A 17,617-nucleotide genomic window follows, 5' to 3' on the forward strand; every position below is an offset into this window, starting at 1 on the left:
AGCGCCTTATTGTTTTTTCACTACCGCATCATTATGTTCCCAACACAGCAGAGAGTGAGCACAGCAGTTTTTAATGCCTCAGCTTCAAGCTCCTGCTGACTCGCTGGCTGGTAGATCTCCTACTGTACCAACAATGTGTGGGAGGCTCTTCTTTAGCACAAGTATTGGAGCGACTTTGATGCAATAGGTACGAGCCACATCCAAGTATTTGTACCGCAATAATAACACAGACTAATACAGATTCCGTCAAAGTAGTTTTGCAGTGAAAATGCAGGAGGAGGAGTTAGTATTTCCCTGGTTACCACAGAGTTGGCATAGCAACAAATAAAGCCAGGCTTTCTGGGAATTATCAGCACAGTTGGAAGGTGTCTTTGGCCAATCGGTCCGCTTGGCAGGAAACACCCATTGTATAAACACAGATATGGTGAATCAGTGGGGTCTGTGAACTTTTTTTTTTCCAAACTTTATTTATCCAGGGGAAACCAATTGAGCTCGCTCCAGCAACGTCCCACTTCAGATGCATACCTGGGAGCTGCCAAGCACTGTTTTCAGCTGCTGGGCTGAAGCTGGAGCCGGTTGGAGGATAAGAGGCTCGTTCAAGGGCACCTCCAGAGCAGCTGTTGAGAGTGGAGACAGCGCTCCGTGTTTTTAAAGTCCGTCTGGGCACCCAAGCTGGTGACCTCATGGTCGCAAACCCACTGGTCTGACCTTTAGGTTGCTGCAGCCCCTCATTTGTTTCTGCCTGAACTCCACATCAGGCAATGTTTCTGTGCAGCTATAACATGAGCGGAAGGTTGAGGGTGGTGGTATTGTCTCTTTTATGAGTGTGAATGTGTGTGTCAGACCTTTAAAAAATTCTGTCTTCTCACTTTCTTGGCAGTGACAAAGACAGTGTGTGCAGAGCAGTGTGACGGTCGATGCTTCGGGCCTTACGTCAGCGACTGCTGCCATCGCGAGTGCGCCGGCGGCTGCTCGGGCCCCAAGGACACGGACTGCTTCGTACGTCACAAACACACACACACACCTCTTTATCACTCCTTCCTTTTCCTTAACTTTCTTTTATCTCCTACTTTTTTTCTCTCGCACACAAATACCAAAAAAAATCACATCTTTAACCTCGTCTTCATCACCATCCATCCTGTGCGTCCATGTCTTTTGTGCAACATCTGTTTGTCATCCTCACCCACCCGAAAATGATCCACTTTGTTTACCGGTTGATAAATTGTTTGTCATTTTACGGGGGCTGTAAAAGTCTTCCGCTGCGGCGCTCCTCAAAGAACAAATTGGTGATTCAGTGTTCCAATTAGTATCCCTTTTATCACCTCAACTTCTTCCTATTTCGCAAACTCGCGCACGCCGCGCCAGCACGCGCTGAGAGAGACGATATTGTAGTTGTAATTCACAGAAAGGCTCATCCAATTCAATTACTGCCGTTTCAGCCTGTGGTCACAGACGACAAAAACACTTAAGAGGTTTATGGGAAAACATTTCACCATTTACATCATGGCTGTGGATCAATGGCTCCAATTTTTCTCCCATTTGGCGTTTGAAGAGACAAGGGGCGGCTGCCTGGTCCGTGTGTCGCAATCCAACGTAAAAATGAAATGCCGCTGTAATACTCTTTCACTCATAGTGACTTGTGTGAGAAAATCCCCACCCTCCCCCTATGGGAATTCTGGCTGATATCCTCTGCCTTTCCGCTGACTGTGGTTATGATCCTCTGCAGGCTTGCACCAATTTCAACGACAGCGGAGCATGTGTGACCCAGTGCCCTCAGCCGTTTGTCTACAACCCCACGTCTTTTCAGCTGGAGCACAACCCCAGAGCCAAGTACACCTATGGAGCCTTTTGTGTCAAGAAATGCCCACGTGAGTCTGCTTCAAGTTATAATGCACATCCAAGCTGCAGCAAGTAGATATAGTTACTGTAACATTACACTGCAAGAACACAGATGCTCATAATGATGCTCATAATTAAGTTTTATAGGCTGGGAACTGGTGTCCATTGAAGAAGCATTTATCCTCCATCCATCCTGAAATAAGACTCCAGACAATTATTCCAAGTCAAGATAAATTACTCAAACATAAATAAATTGCGCATCTCAATCAACTAGTTGCCACGCCATCTGTTTCAGCTTCTGGCAGCTGAGAAGAAAAGCGAATCGCATTTCTTTCTTTCGCAGATATGGAGTCAGAGTGCAGCAGTAATTCAGCGGGCGTGCATTAAAAGTCAAGCTACATCAACAGATTGCATATTCAAGTCCCACTGATCATCAAATGAGCATACACCAGTCGCACTTTTCTACTGCCGCTCCCAAGTACTAATTTGATTCATGACTTTTCCTGAGCAATATAGCCCTAGACCATTAGTTTTGATCATTATACAAACGTGATTAAAATACAATCAATTTCTCGCCATCAGAGGGGTCCTTCCTTCCAGGAAATTGTTCTTCGAGTAAATGCAACACTTTGATTTTTAAAATTCTGCATTTGTATCACAGCAGCTCTACTGAGAAACACCTGAAGTCAGCAAACACTAACATTCCCTCTGTGTTACTGTCAGATAATTTCGTGGTGGACCACAGCTCCTGTGTCCGAGCGTGCCCCAGCAACAAGATGGAGGTGGAGGAGAACCGGATCAAAATGTGCATCCCCTGTACCGACATCTGTCCTAAAGGTAAACCATAGGATGATATTACTCCTTAATTCGCCTGATGCAGAGCAACAAAATGGGCCGTACATCAGACTGGGCTGTGTTCATCATCCTGGTGTCATATTTCAGCTAAAGAAATTTCTTCTCACGGGTTTAATGTTACGTTATTTGCACAATGTTCTTAACAGTTTACAGTTACATTGATGGGTCAAATCTGAGGTAGAAGGGAACACTCTAATGGGTTACTTGATATTAGGGACGTCAGTTTTGGTTAATTTGCTTTCAATGACATGAAATATAAGAGGCCTTTCCATTTAGTGCGGCACTCCACTGACTCAGTGAGCTTCAACGCCGCATTTCAAAACACTATCCATTTAGAGGTGATGAAATTTTAATTCAATTCAATTGTATTTATAAAGCATAATATCACAAATTACAATCTGCCTCAGAGGGCTTTACGGCATACGACATCCCTCTGTCCTTGGACCCTGACAGTGGATAAGGGAAAAACTCTTTAACAGGAAAAAATGTCAATGTTTTATGATGTAAATGCTTTTTATTTTATTTTTTTGTCGGCTTTCCATTAACATGTGGAAACTAACCGCCCTCTGCGTAACCACTGGTCTCCACTGGTTAGCTAGCTTCGGCTGCTTTGCACTGCACACCACAAGGATGAGGTGGGAGCTAGCTCACAACGCTGCTCAATTGCAATGCCACTAGTAACGCCATCCCAGTGTCGGGACAGCGTTTCTGTGGTAATATAGTAGCCCCCCTTCAGTCTCTACGCTAGGTTACCCACTGAGTAAGCCGCTTCATTTTGAGCCACAATACTCCCTTTAGCATTGTTAACTATGTTAGCACCACTAGCCATGCTGACACTGCTAATGGTGCTAACAGTGCTAACATACTTAACAATGCTAAAGGGGGGTTGCGACTCTAAAGTGAGCTGCTTACTCATCTGGGCGACCTGGGAGGAGACTGAAAGGTGGGCACAATGTTTTCACAGCAATGCTGTTGGCTCAGGATAGCATTAAAAGCAGTAATTCCTTAACGGTCAACCGTTGACAACCTACTTGATATCCTACTCAAAATCAGGAATGCAATAGTTATGTCTTTAAACTGACTTCCAACAACCTTGCTTGCTCATCCATGCTTGTCACTGTTTTTTTCCTGTCCATTTTTCTGTTGCTGATGCATGTAGCTTGGTAGCAAGTAGTGTTGGGACAGTGTACATATTTTTAAACCAGTTTGACATTAAGCTATACAACAGACCAGAATATACCGAATTTTACCACTAGGTGCCACTGTTGGCTCAACAGCCACTCTCAAGTGAAACATAATGACACTGAGCCCATGAATGAGAGTGTAGCCACTCCCATGACTTTTCAGCTCACCTCTTTGGTCGTCTAAAATGTCCAATCCCAAATGTTGCCATATTGGTGCAGGTTTACATTTCTTTTAGACTTGAAATGGACTTGAAGCATAAAACACTTCAGGTCACAGTTACGCCTGTGAAACGCAAACTTGCACACATGGAGCTAATGGAGACATGGCTCAATGTCTTGTATCGTCACCCCAAAAAACACATGAAATTTCTCATAAAAAAACTCAACGTGTGACGTGCGAATCTTCCTCCTCCCACTTCAGCTGAAAATCAATCTCCTTCATGTTGCTGGCCTCAGCTCGACACCCAGCCTGTCAAACACTCGTGGCCCTGTTAGTCTGTAGCATAATGTTGTGTTGATCACGTTGTCATATTACTTATCTCTAATGCAATACAAGTTGGATTTCGTGCTGTTACACCGCTGGCACAGGTCACAAAACAGGGAATTTACCAAATTCTAGTAGCTAGCTAAGTAGAACTTCTACATTCATAATCCTGCCCACAAATCTCTGATTGGTTGACTATTTCTCTAACCAGCGCAAACGTCTGGTGATGGTCACAATGAACTAGGATTAGTAGATGTTTGAACTTACATATATCAAACATTACTGGTGTGATTCTGTTGCAACTTGTGAGAGTGAGTCAGTCTTTTATGTTCATATATCATATTGTTCGGTCTGATGGTTGCACTATAAGTACGTGTCAAAGTTTGACACTTTGAGTGACTCTTAACTGCCATTATTGGCCCAATTTTGATGAAACTAGGAATGATGATGTATTTCTTTGTTCATTGGAACCAGTGAGTGCCTCCATCACTCATGACTGGTGACTGTTGCCTTGTGAGATTGTCAAATTTGTCTCAGTGCAGAGACACACTGACAACAGACAGATCTGTGGCCATGTTTCAGTGTATGATGTGGAAGTTATACTCAATGGGATGAAAATTAGGTTTTATAGAGATATGTATTCCTCCTGCTTCCCTCACTTCCTGGCCGACTGCACTGCATTTACTGTATGTACAAGAGCTTATGCAGTTAAACCATTTTAATCTAATAGCTTTATGCTAACAGTGATGATACTAGATCAACAGTAGCCCGCAAGAATTACTTAAAAAGCTTTAGAGAATGTAATTTACTTTTAGGGGAGCCAGCTTAGCCTTTTTATATTACACTAAATATACTTACAGCTGATTTATTTTTCCTAATATACCCTCAAAAATATCAACATCTTGTGTAATTTTAGAGTAATTTCTCCCCTGCCCATAGCTTCCACCCTAAGATACACACAGTCAGCTACATGCCAGATTTTATTAGATTAAAGTTGAACTTCTGTATTTTTCAACCTGGACCTTATTTTCCTATGTTTTTGTATCTAAGTAACTAAAAGGAACAACAATTTTTGAAGTTATTCCAGTACTGAGTGAGTGGGCTACAGCCGGTAGCTACATTTCAGGCTACAGTGTAGCCAGGCACATAAGCACTGTCAATTTATCTTTACTAAAAGTGCATGTTTTTGCCCCTGACAGGCTCATATCATTATTATTATTATAAGTGTAAGACAACATTATAACATTAACACATTAGGATCCCTAGAGAGATAGACCTTTTTGTTTCACATTAAAGCCACGTTTCAACGTTTCCACTTCGAAAAAAAAAACAGGCTGCAGTGAGGGCCACTCTCGATGGGATATTAAAAAATAGCGGGTTTGAGAGTTTAGTCCTTCACAGGCAAGCGCAGCCAGCTGGTGCCCACAGGAACGACGCTCCATGATGCTTTTTTTTCTCCAATTGAGGATTAAATTGTATGCAGTTCACATGACCTGGTCGAAATTAAAATATATATTTGTAAACGCTTGAAGATCCATTCATTACTAAAAGTGTGTCATCCAAGAGAGACAATAAAAAGTCAGGAACACTTCCGTCAAAGAAAACTTTATTTCCATTGCAGTATTATATTTGGCGGTATGGCTCTGTTCTGGGGCCCCTCTGCCTTTCCTCAGGCCTATGCAGAAAGCCTCTTCCATGCGCCTACGTGGAAAGCATAAGGCTGAGAAGGCACATCTCTCTGCCCTTCCACGCTCCTGTGTTGAAAGCCATAAGGCAGAGAGAGAAAATCTCCCTGCCCTTCCATGCGCCTACATGGAAAGCCTAAGGCAGCAAGAGCAGCAGCAAAGTTCAGAGCAGTTTAAATAGGGCACCTAGAATGAAATTCACCAGTTGATTGCATAGAAAGGAATCATGTGATCTATCAGCTGACTCCCTTCCATCAATCAGCTGCTCCATCAGTTGTTTGGCTGTTTGAGATCAGCTGATGTAGCTGGGATATGAACTTAGCTTGACATCATGTCTGCTTGAACTAACGCTATGCTCAATTAATGGTCAAAGTTGTCACACTGAAATATAAGGTGTGCTGATGGATTCACGTTGTCAACTCATGCATTGAGTAACATTACAAGTAAACGTTCCACCTTAAAAGTTGCTGGCAGTCGGCCCAGTAAATTGAGTTGTTGTTTTTTTTTGTTTTTTTTTCTCATACTCCAGCTACTGCAAGAGGCAGCAAAACATCCTTTATTTTTGCAGTTATAGTAGGGCTGGGCGATATGGCCTAAAAAAAAATCTCCGATTTTTTCACAAAAAATCCGATTCACGATTTAAATCGATTTTTTCCCCTCCTAGTTAAAAAAAAAAATGCGGCATGGTAGCACATACCTGGAGTCCAAAACTTTCAGCATGTGAATAAACCCTGGCTTTTCCATGGAAGCCTATATATGGGCACCACATCTCTTGCAATATACATGGCAACTGCATCTGTGATCGCTTTCCACCGGACCCCTTTCTTATCATAGGCCTACTGCAGTGTTTCCCCTACCATCGTATTGGATCACAACAGAAGTCATTTAAGGTTACCTTTCCTATAGAACAGGTCTATACCTTGTCCTTTTAGTAAACAAACTAAATAGCCTTATGTTACAGGCTGAGCCTGATGTGTGTGGCTTGTGTGTGTGTGTGTGTGTGTGTGTGTGTGTGTGTGTGTGTGTGTGTGTGTGTGGAGCTGTGTATGTGTGTAGTTGATGTAGGAGGTATGAGACGTTAGTGCGCCGGGTGTGGTGTGTGACGTCAGACGGATGCGCCCCAGGAAGAAAGTGAGGCATGTGCTATGTTGTTTACATCGAGCAGCCACAGTGAAGAAGCCTACGCAGTTCTGCATGCTGTTTTTGAGTTATTTCCCTCTATGTAAAAGTCAGACACTGATGAGAGAGGCTGTGCATCATCCCTGCAGTGCTGAAAATAAAGTGCCGTTCTTTAACACAGACGAAGTTCCGTTGTTTATGTGTTGTTGCCACAACGAGCTAACACAAGCAAAAGGAGCTAATGGTCTTTGGAGGTCTACTACGGTTCGGGGGTCTGCCAGCTTGGCGTTGTCAACACTTATTTATCTTATTTACACAACGGCATGTCATTTATGTCCCTACATGGTGCGCGTCTAAAATCCTCCTCTGCTCTCTGTGTTGCACACACACAGACACAGGTGAGCACAGACACAGACACAGGTGAGCACACAAAAGCGCTGAAGAACTCGTTCCCTTTCTTGAGAACGAGTTCTTCCCCACTCACTGCCATGTTGTTTGTGTGTCAAGCGCGTGGGGGGGAGGTGTGAGCCCACTCTGAACTACGGGAGCCCAGCGTGGAGCGGCGGTGGCGGATTTTAAAGAGAAACTCGATTTTCATTAAAACAAATCGGCCTAAACTACAAATTCGGATTAATCGATAGATTTATCGCCCAGCCCTAAGTTATAGTTTACTAATGTAAAACTTTCCATGGTATGCCCAGAACCTTCTATGTTGTTGATTTCAAGAATAGGCAGTTTTGACTTAATACAAAATATTCTTACATACTACTCATTTTGCCCTTTTCTCATATCATTGCTATGAATATCCTCTGCATTACTTGTTACATATTGGAGGCTGAATGTGACAAAAATGGCATAAATGAGGGGTCACGTTTGATCCCCACAACACTTGACATGTTAATTAACATGAAATAGTCCCATAACGACAAACTGCTGTTACCTGCTCGGTAATTACAACTCATTTTGTGCGAGTGTCAACTAAATGCTTAAAACATCTAATGTGAAATTAAACAGCATTACTTACAGTTCAATACAGAGAATTAGCCCCTTCGTTATATTGTTCCCACAAAGGTAACCGATCTGCCCTTTCTCTTTGGAGGGAAGACAGTGGTGTTTTCCTACGGGCTCCATGTATAGGCTGCAGCATCCATTGATTGGCTAATCTCTTGATTACATCGTCACGCAGCAGGGAGGGGTTAATGAGGGATAGCCCAAGGAACTGGGGGAAATGATAACAAATTAACATTTCAGATATGGAATTGGCTGGTATAAATCACTATCAAAAACTGGTTACACCACTTAATGCAAGCCTTATTCATCATCCCCTCCGCCTGTGTCAGAAATACTTGGCTCACACCAGACTGCAAGTGTAATTAATGCAGATGTAATGAATTCATTATAGGGAGGAATTGGCTGTGGATTGGCCCATGCTTTCATCAAAAGAATCCCAATGCATGGAGAGGGGCCGTGGCCTTGCCTGTGCACCAAAGCAGGGCTATATTTTCATAAAAGAGTGTGAAAAATTAACGTGACAAATAGCTAATAGTAGTTTCTCAAGATGAGGTCTCTGCTATGCAAGGGCAATTTGGACATATACTACAGTATTTAACTCATACCAAAGGCAACTTAATTACTTTGAATAATGTATGATTGTGTGTTTGCATTTGTTTCATCAGTGTGCGACGGCATAGGGACTGGCAGCCTGCAGACAGCTCAAACAGTGGATGCTAGCAATATTGATAAATTTGTCAACTGCACCAAAATCAACGGCAACCTCATCTTCCTCATTACAGGGATTAAAGGGTAAGTGACAGCTTGAAAGCTCACACACAGTATTCTCAGATTTATTTACTTTTTTGAGCACTGAAAGGGGACCTATTTGCCTTTTTATTATTTTCTATCATATATAAAATGATACAATATTGGACGTTTTTATTAAAAGTGGCCCATGTTTCAAATATTGAGGTAAACATATGTGAAAGTAATATCTGTGAGCAAAACCTTCAAGCTTCAGACTGATCTGAAGTTTTATTCTTGAGACAAGCTGACTCATAACTCTTGGCTCGTGAAGGATTTTTTGTATGGTCATGTGTTCGAGGCACGGTGCTGCAAGTGTTTACAAACACTGCTACATGTAGCTACATGCTAACCTCAGGGAAACCTGTAACCTGTCTTGGTCACTGATTTTGTTCATTTCTCCATCATTCCTGATCATATTCCTGCTGGAACATGTCCAATTGAGAAGATTTAGGTTTAGGAGCTTAACATGATTTTTCATGCTAAAAAGTGTGACTTTACACAGTAATTTCCTGGCTACAAGTACATTGCTACATGTTGCTACATGCTAACATCAGTGAAACATGTAATCGTGGTTGCTGATGTTGTTAATTTCTCCCCAATTTCAGATCATATACCTGCTGTACATTCCATTGTCCTATTGTGTTTAGAAGGTTTTATTGGTGACTTTTCACAGTGGATATTGCTGCTTTATACAATCATTCTCAGGCTGCAAGTACACCGCTACATGTAGCTACATGCTAAGGTCAGGGAAACATGTAATCTTGGTTGCCAGTGTTGTTAATTTCTCCTTGATTTTAGATCATATTCTCGCTGCAATATGTCCAGTTTTGAATGTTTTGGTTTAGACGCTTTTATTGGTGATTTTTCATAGTAAAAAGTCTCACTCTACTCCATAACAGTCATTCCCAGGTTGCAAGTACACTGCTACATGTAGCTACATGCTAACATCATCATTAAAAATCACCCAGTAAAAGCTTCTAAACACAAACTGACATGTTTCAGCAGGAACATGAGCCAAAATCTGGGAGAAATTAACAACAGCAACCAAAATTACATTTCTCTGATGTTAGCAGGTAGCTACATGTACATTAGCACTTTATTTGAAGCCAGAAAATGACTGTAACTGAGTATAGTGACACTTTCTGCTGTGAAAAATCACTAATAAAAGCTTAGTCAGCAGGAATATGAGCCAAAATCTGGGAGATATTTAACAACAGCAACCAAGATTATTGAATTTCCCCTTGGGGGTGAATAAAGTTATTCTTATTCTTAAGATTACATGTTTTACTGACACTAACATGTAGCTTCATATAGCAGTGTGTGCAGTAACCTCCTAATTAATGCTTATGAATTGGAGGTAAGGGAGTTATTGTACATGAAATACAAGCTTCATATGCTTTGCTCAGTATGGGCCTTGTAAAGTTGTAATACCACAAGAATTGCCGTTCCTCCTTAAGAGATAACATAAAATAAGATAAAACTTAATTAATCCCACACCATGGGGTTACAGCATCTAAAGAATCAGAAGCAAGACAAAAAAAAGGATAAAAAATGACAGTGTTTAAACAACGATAAGAATTATTTAACAAAAATTTATTCCGGGTTACTTTGGTGTAGCAAAGACCTGGAAACGCTGACCAATCAGAGCAGACTGGGCTTTTGCGGGAGAAGAGCTTAAAGAGACAGCATTTTAGACTGAGGGAGAATAAAGGTGTTCAGCACAGACTGCATGAGGAAAACACAGTGTTCTTTGGACATTAAAGCATGTACATATTTTCAAGTACAATCCCAAAATACACATTTACATACAGTAATAGGTTCCCTTTGACCATATGTCAGTCAAACTGTTTTATGTATTATTCCTGCATACATCTTATGCTTACTGCATGAAATAGAGCAGCATTAAACTAAGAGAGGTAGGCATGTGGGAAAAAAAAGTTCTCCATTCATATCCCACTGTGTCAGTGAAATTCTGGCTCAGTAAGGTCAATAAGCAATGTTCTCCATTCATTCAAAAACCACTGTCAGAGTGCCTTGAAGCTGTGAGGGTAGAATCATGTGTAACTCTGAACGTCACTCAGCACATTACAGGCAAAGAGCGCTCTGACTTTGATATGATGAACATTATTTTCTCACCGCTGCCTTCCGGTTCACAGTGTTTCTACCTTAAGAAGTGTTTTATAAATAAGGACATGCTGTAGCAATAGATGGATGCCATTTTTAAAAAGACAGTATTCACTTTCTCTGTTTGCTTTCTTCAGGGACATGTATCATGGTATTGGACCTTTGGACCCTGAGCGTCTCAACGTGTTCCGCACTGTGAAAGAGATCACAGGTGAGACGGCCTCACTGGGTCACCTTGGAGAAGCTGATTGAGCAAAACAATATTGTGGTGTGTGTGTCTGTGTGTGTGAATTATGTTGCCTCTGAGGAAGGAAAAGCAAGCTTTGAGAGGAAAGTGGAAAACTGATTTTTTTTCAGTGAACTCTAAAAGGTGCTCTGGTGGATATAATGTTATTGAGTGTGTGTGTGTGTATGTCTGATAGTTATACATGCTTACTGTAATGCGCCGCTGTGTGTGTGTGTGTGCATGCTTTAGTGTGTATTTATTCATTAACTATTAGAGGCCTTAAGGGATGAGCAATACCTCGTATACAAACCCTTTTGTCATATTAAACTGCGACTTGCAGTTGAGCCAAACAGCTAATGGAGTGAAACTGCATTTTCATAATGAAAAACCCAAGCAATAAGAAAGAGCAATGGCCATTCTATCCCAGCCATTTCCTGCTCTATCCCTTTAATGTCATTTCCACAGATCCTGATTTGATGTAATCTGTCATTAAAGGCAAGTGCAACCGTGCCGATTGTGCAGAATATTAAATCCATTCTTTTAATTAGCGTATATTGTCTTCTCCGAACACATTTTTTACACAGAATGGATTCTTGCTTGAACTTCACAGAGGCGGTGCAACTCCATGACCAATGAATGGAGGCAGCAAAGGGATTTTTTCTGTATTTCTGTGCTCATGAATCATATGTTCCTTCATCAAATACGCTCTAGACTCCTCTTCCCTTTTCTTTCATCTCCTTTTCATCATTGTACTGAAAGAAAAATGGCATCCAGAGATAAGTTTACTCATTAGCACATGCTGTTTTCTTTAGGTTACCTCAACATCCAGTCCTGGCCTGAGAACATGACGGATCTGAGTGTTTTTTCCAGCCTGGCAACCATTGGTGGTAGATCTCTTTACAGGTATGTCTTAATGTTACCATCGGTCTAACTTTCTTGGTTGAAGGTGGAGTCCTTGATTCTAAGGGGCCATACACATGCCACGTTTTCAATGTAGACGCCCTGCAGGCGCGCTCAAAGGCCAGAGCGACCCTATCACGGTACAAGCATTCCTGAGCGCCTATTTTTCAGGGTGTGATGGCTGCCCCCCGAGATGAACTGAGTTCATCTTTTGGAATGCAGCAGCGCTCACCATGTCATGTGACGAGGAGCAACCAATTACAGCTGACAGATATCTTTCCCTTCTTCCATAAATAGCAGTCTGTGATAAATATGGAAAAGTTGATTGTTTTGGTTCAGGGCTGCCAGGGCTTTATATCTGTCCCATGGACGAAACAGCGCCTGGAAGGAGATCAGCTCTGCACCAGTGGCGATTGCTCTAAGACTGCAAGGGAAGCTCAGCTTCCCCTAAAATGTCAAAAAATAAGTGGTCAAATATGTACTGTTGTGTTTACATTTCACTGACTAAATATGCGCTAGAACGCGTTCAACTTTTGTTCAGAATCAGCTACTTATCACAGGTCACTGACGCAACTTTCTTCTCATTCATTCCCGTAGCGTCACAGTGCATAAAACAGTGGAAGCTCAGCATCCAAAGACTTCAATGGGGAAGCATAGAGTGGGTTGTTCCACTGCAGCGAAACTAGACAGTCATTGGATAAATGCTCGGTTTTGTCCCGCCCCCATCGGACGCTCAGCGTCTCTGGGGTTCTATGGGACAGTGGGCTGGCCTCGGCTGGCCTGGACGCTGGGCTTCTGCATGATGATTGGATGATCTGTCTGAGGCTGAATCCCTTTTTGATTGACAGCGAAATGAGCGAATCAGCGATCTTGAAATATAAACCACCGGAGCATTTTTCAAGTTTCATTTCATTTCGTTGTTCCGAGTTGATCTGGAGACTTTTCCAATCCTCTTAGTGACTTTTTCTTTGTTAAAAACGACTAGCGACAAATCTATCATCTTTTTCTGGTGTTATTGGAGGCTGTACTCGTGTTTGGAGACTCTGACTTCTGTCGCTCTGCAGTTACTGTCCCCAACGAGCAGCGGGTGCTGTGAGCCCCTCCACCGTCCGAAAGCACTTACAGGCGGTCACACTAGCCTCGCGCAGCAGCCCCAGAGGGTAGAATTTACGTATAAATAAACAGACACATTTTATGATGTAGGCCGAAAATGAGCTTCCCCTCTTTGAAAGACCAGCAGCCGCCACTGCTCTGCACTCAGGATTTCGGGTAAATAGGCTATGATACCGTGGTGGTTAAGGTTGCTTAGCAACCTCAGACGCAACCTGCTGCACTCCAGCACCTGACCTTGCGTTTTCCAGGCAGTTAAAGGCGCAGCATGTGAACGGCTACTCATCCAACACAGTTTTTTTCAAATTTAGCAGATATCACCCTACGGTCCATTCTGTATGTGTGCTGAAAAGAAATCAGGTGTTCATACTGGACTTTGTTTTGGAGTTTCCTGTTTGTGTTTCTTGTTTCATGTCATGATTCATGTTTAATCTGCTTCCTGTTTTATTTTGTAGATTCTCTCCTCATGTGTCCTGCTGCTTTTACTTCCTGTCTTTGTGTGTTTTCTCACCTGTTTTCTGTCACACCTGTCTCGTTAGTCCCTCCCTGTTCCCAGAGTCTTCCCTTCACACCTGTTCTGTACAGCGTCATTGCTCGCAAGCACTCTGATTGGCGCACACAGCAGTAAATTATGAACCTAAAATAACAGATACCATCCTGGGGTAAAATTATTTGATATATACTTTAATTTTGTAGTGGCCCATGTCCTATCTGCTAACATTGAGGGGTGGGGTTTTTGACCTATACTGCAGCCAGTCACCAGGGGGCGAGTGAGCTCTTTTTGGCCTCATCTTTGGGAAACTGTCATGTTGTCCATCTTTATGATGATACAGTCTGTGGTCCCCCCCATAATGCCCCTAAACAAGACATTTCCGTCATAAATTGGCACATGACAAAAATCCACCAGGATGTGGAAATGAATGAAATGAAACCCCCTGCTTCATTTATGTACCCACTGACGTTGAAACAAAACATACAGCCTTGCTTATGTAGACCTGGTGATGTAAAGAGACAAACAAAAGTGAGCCACACAACAGTATGCTGGCTACTCTTGCTCTTTCACGTCCTCGCCCACAAGGAATGGAGCTACACCATGGTAGTAATGTATGACAAAGATATTACCAGAGCTTCTGAGGGAGCACTGATGGGAGGGGTGTGTTTGTTTGGAGTTGAGTTAGAATATCCGCAATCTTTCTCCAGAATTGCAGACTTTAAACTCCTAAAATCCCTAAAAAAAAAAAAACGTATTAGGACTCAAGATTCAGTGTTTGCTTTACCTCCTGGGCCCTCTTGTATGGCATGCATGTATGCAGGCAGTTAAGGACTTCAGTGACAAGTTGAGTAACACATTTAATTTTAAACTTAAGTGTCACCTTTTACATCTTTGAGTCAGATTACACATGAGTCATTTACTTCTATGCAGATGACATGTTCATATTATGGGGGGTGCTTTCTCAGAAAGACCCTTATGCCGCTCTCTTTTTCTTGCTGTTTTGCTATATTTGGATGGCCACTGTTGGGGCTAATGCAAGCAGCTAAGCAAGCAGCTTAGCCCTGTTTTGATAACGGCTTCTGTGTTTGCTTACAAGTGATGGATCCGATAGTGCTGGCAGTCAAAGGAGATACCGCCTTGTAAACACCAGTGATGAGCCTGTAGCTCAGCAATGTTTCATTCAGAGCTGGAGCAACCTCCTTATGCATCTTCCTCCTCTTTTTCTTAGTGCTTTACTCCTTTCTTTTTCCTCAATTTTAACCATCTTTTAAAAACCTTGTTGCACCCGTCAAGCTCTCCTCTTGATCTCCTTTTGTCTGGCTGTTAGCTCTCCCCTTCCTCCCATTCCTTTGGCACCCTTTCCTTTCTTTGTTTCTCACCACCTTTCTTCTCCTGACCTCATTCTCTAAAACCATGCATCTTCACTTTATGCTCATTTTTCGATATTTTCTTCCTCCCTTCTCTCCCTCATTTTATGTTCTCTGTCTTCACTTCTGCTTCCTTCTGATTTCTCATGATCTCTCTCCTCTCCCTCCTTTTTCTCCTACAGTGGAAGTGGTATTTCTCTGTTGATCTTGAAGCAGCGTTGGATCTCATCCCTTCAATTCCAGTCACTGGACGAGATCAGTGCCGGAAACGTTTACATCTTCAACAACAGCCGCCTGTGCTTCTACAACACCGTCAACTGGACGTCGCTCTTCCGGACACCGAGCCAGAAAGTCCTCATCCGCAACAACAGGGATCCAAAGGAATGCAGTTAGTAGTTGTCTTAAAAACTCTGCACACTCTGAGCAATATTGCAACATCTTTAGACGTTTGTAGTATTTGATTACATTTTCATTCAGGATGTCAGATGCCACTAAGCAGAAGTTATAAGAACAATCAAGCGGGGCTCAGTTGGCTCTTTGTCTTCCACTTGGACTCGTAAAGTTAAATTCTGTGATTGCAAAGTTTCCTTGTTGGTTGAAAAAAAAAAACAATTTGGGGTTTGTGCTATCAGCCACATTAAAAGAAATTGTCATTGTTTTCAATTTGGGAATTTTAGAGGAAACTCACACGTGCTGATACACACTATAATTTAGTACACATGTTTTATCTTAATTCACAACCGGTGGTAACCAAACACCTATTAAGTTCCCCCTGTTCTCTTATTTTCTTTCATATTAGACGACTAATTAATTCCAAACTCCCCACATATCTCTGCAAAACTCCCTCCCGGTCTTACACACTGACATGCCGGTTTCCAAGGCGACTGTGTCACCGGCATCGTTTGCTCCTTGGCCATGAAAGCCCTTATTCAGCTCGCTGTGAGGAAAGTGCTTAATGCGTCATGCACAGAGGTGGATTAAGCTCACTGCTAGCCACAGGGAAGCGGACACCTGATGGAATGATGAGTAGTCTACATGTGGCTTCAGCTGCAGATGGTGGAAAATGACTGCACAGTGTTGTTCAAGGAGAGTGTGGAAATGTCTGACAGATAACACTGGGAGGAAATATCACTACAGCTTTGTAATTAATTGCAAATTATGTTCTTATGTCTGAGTAACCAGACAGAGATAACTAGAAAACAAAAGCATGAACCACCGTAGTTTTTCTCAGCCCTGCCAAGCTGCGGTTGATATCATTAGCCAGTTAATGAGTGTGGTGTATGTGTGTGTTAGAGATCGATCGATGGGGCCTTACACGGCCTTCTTCATTAGGCTCAACCCCCTGTCTGCCATTGACTGCTCGGCTGTTGACAAAGGGCCCCCCCCACCGGGTGACACACCCGGGGATGTGGGTGTCACTCACCGGATGGAGGACATGCCGAGTCTGATGAACAGCATTGATTGTTGTGGTTTCGACTGGAAAAAAAGGGCTAAGGGTTTTGGTTGGGGGCAGTCTTTAATGACAGAGGTGTGGGGAATACCAAGTTTACTCACACAGCTGGGCAGCCCCTTGGCTAGAAAACACATACTTACACACAAATTTCAGGAAACACTTTTCTCCAAGGTATGAATACACATAGATACACACACACTAGGGCTGTGTTCATTGTTCAGGAGGTTTTTACTGGAAGCTGAATTATCCGCAGAGATCTCCTCCTCTCCTAAACAACCGGTAAAAACACTGAATTTAGCAGTTTCACGTTACAAATAAGTGTTTCTCTGATGCTGCTTGGCTCATCACAGACGGCCAGCTCACCAAGCACCTGCTAATGTGTGCTGACCTTTTTTCTTTGATAACTTAAGATCCAGACATTCAGGAGGTTTTTACCAAAGCCAAATTATTTACAGAAGTCTCACACTGCGGACACTGCGAACGCACAAAAAAAGGCCTGAAAGAGTTCCCACGCAAAAGTAGTGATGTATAAAAACAAACTTAATGGTAGAAACCCATTGACCCATACTTACAAACATTTTGGACATGAGAAATTGGCGACACAGATGGCGAGGTAAAAGCCTGACTGTAGAAATAGTCGAATTTTTTTTTGGCACATGCCATTTTTTATTTTTGTTTGTATGTACGTTTTTAGTATCTATTCTACGATTTAAACAAGTAAAAACACTAAATAAAGCAGTTTCACTGAAAAAAAATCAGTGCTTACTACGGTGGCCGACGCAAAAACATGAACGGCCCTATCCAGAGCCAGTCTTTGGGTTTTTCCGTTCATGGCTACTGCAGAAACATGGCGATCGGCGTTCTCCACAGACGAGGGCCGGCTCCCTGTGTAGATATAAACAGCTTATTCTAAGGTACAAAAAACATGACGATTCTTATTTCTAGGTGATAATACACATAATGAACATACTTTTTATA

The 17,617-nt window shown here is 42.4% G+C and overlaps 1 protein-coding gene across 3 annotated transcripts in view; it reads left to right on the forward strand.

Moving 5' to 3' along the window:
• The window catches only part of LOC126401736 (receptor tyrosine-protein kinase erbB-4-like), a 391,678-nt gene that overhangs the window by 277,330 nt on the left and 96,731 nt on the right, over window positions 1-17,617 (forward strand). For all 3 annotated transcript variants that reach the window (XM_050063210.1, XM_050063212.1, XM_050063211.1), the window contains exons 6-12: window positions 881-999; window positions 1,727-1,868; window positions 2,563-2,676; window positions 8,843-8,969; window positions 11,228-11,301; window positions 12,129-12,219; window positions 15,369-15,574. In XM_050063210.1, the coding sequence (XP_049919167.1) occupies window positions 881-999; window positions 1,727-1,868; window positions 2,563-2,676; window positions 8,843-8,969; window positions 11,228-11,301; window positions 12,129-12,219; window positions 15,369-15,574 (873 nt within the window). The remainder of the gene's footprint in view (window positions 1-880; window positions 1,000-1,726; window positions 1,869-2,562; window positions 2,677-8,842; window positions 8,970-11,227; window positions 11,302-12,128; window positions 12,220-15,368; window positions 15,575-17,617) is intronic.

Source organism: Epinephelus moara, chromosome 15, assembly GCF_006386435.1.
Source record: "Epinephelus moara isolate mb chromosome 15, YSFRI_EMoa_1.0, whole genome shotgun sequence".
Taxonomy (NCBI): Eukaryota; Metazoa; Chordata; class Actinopteri; order Perciformes; family Serranidae; genus Epinephelus; species Epinephelus moara.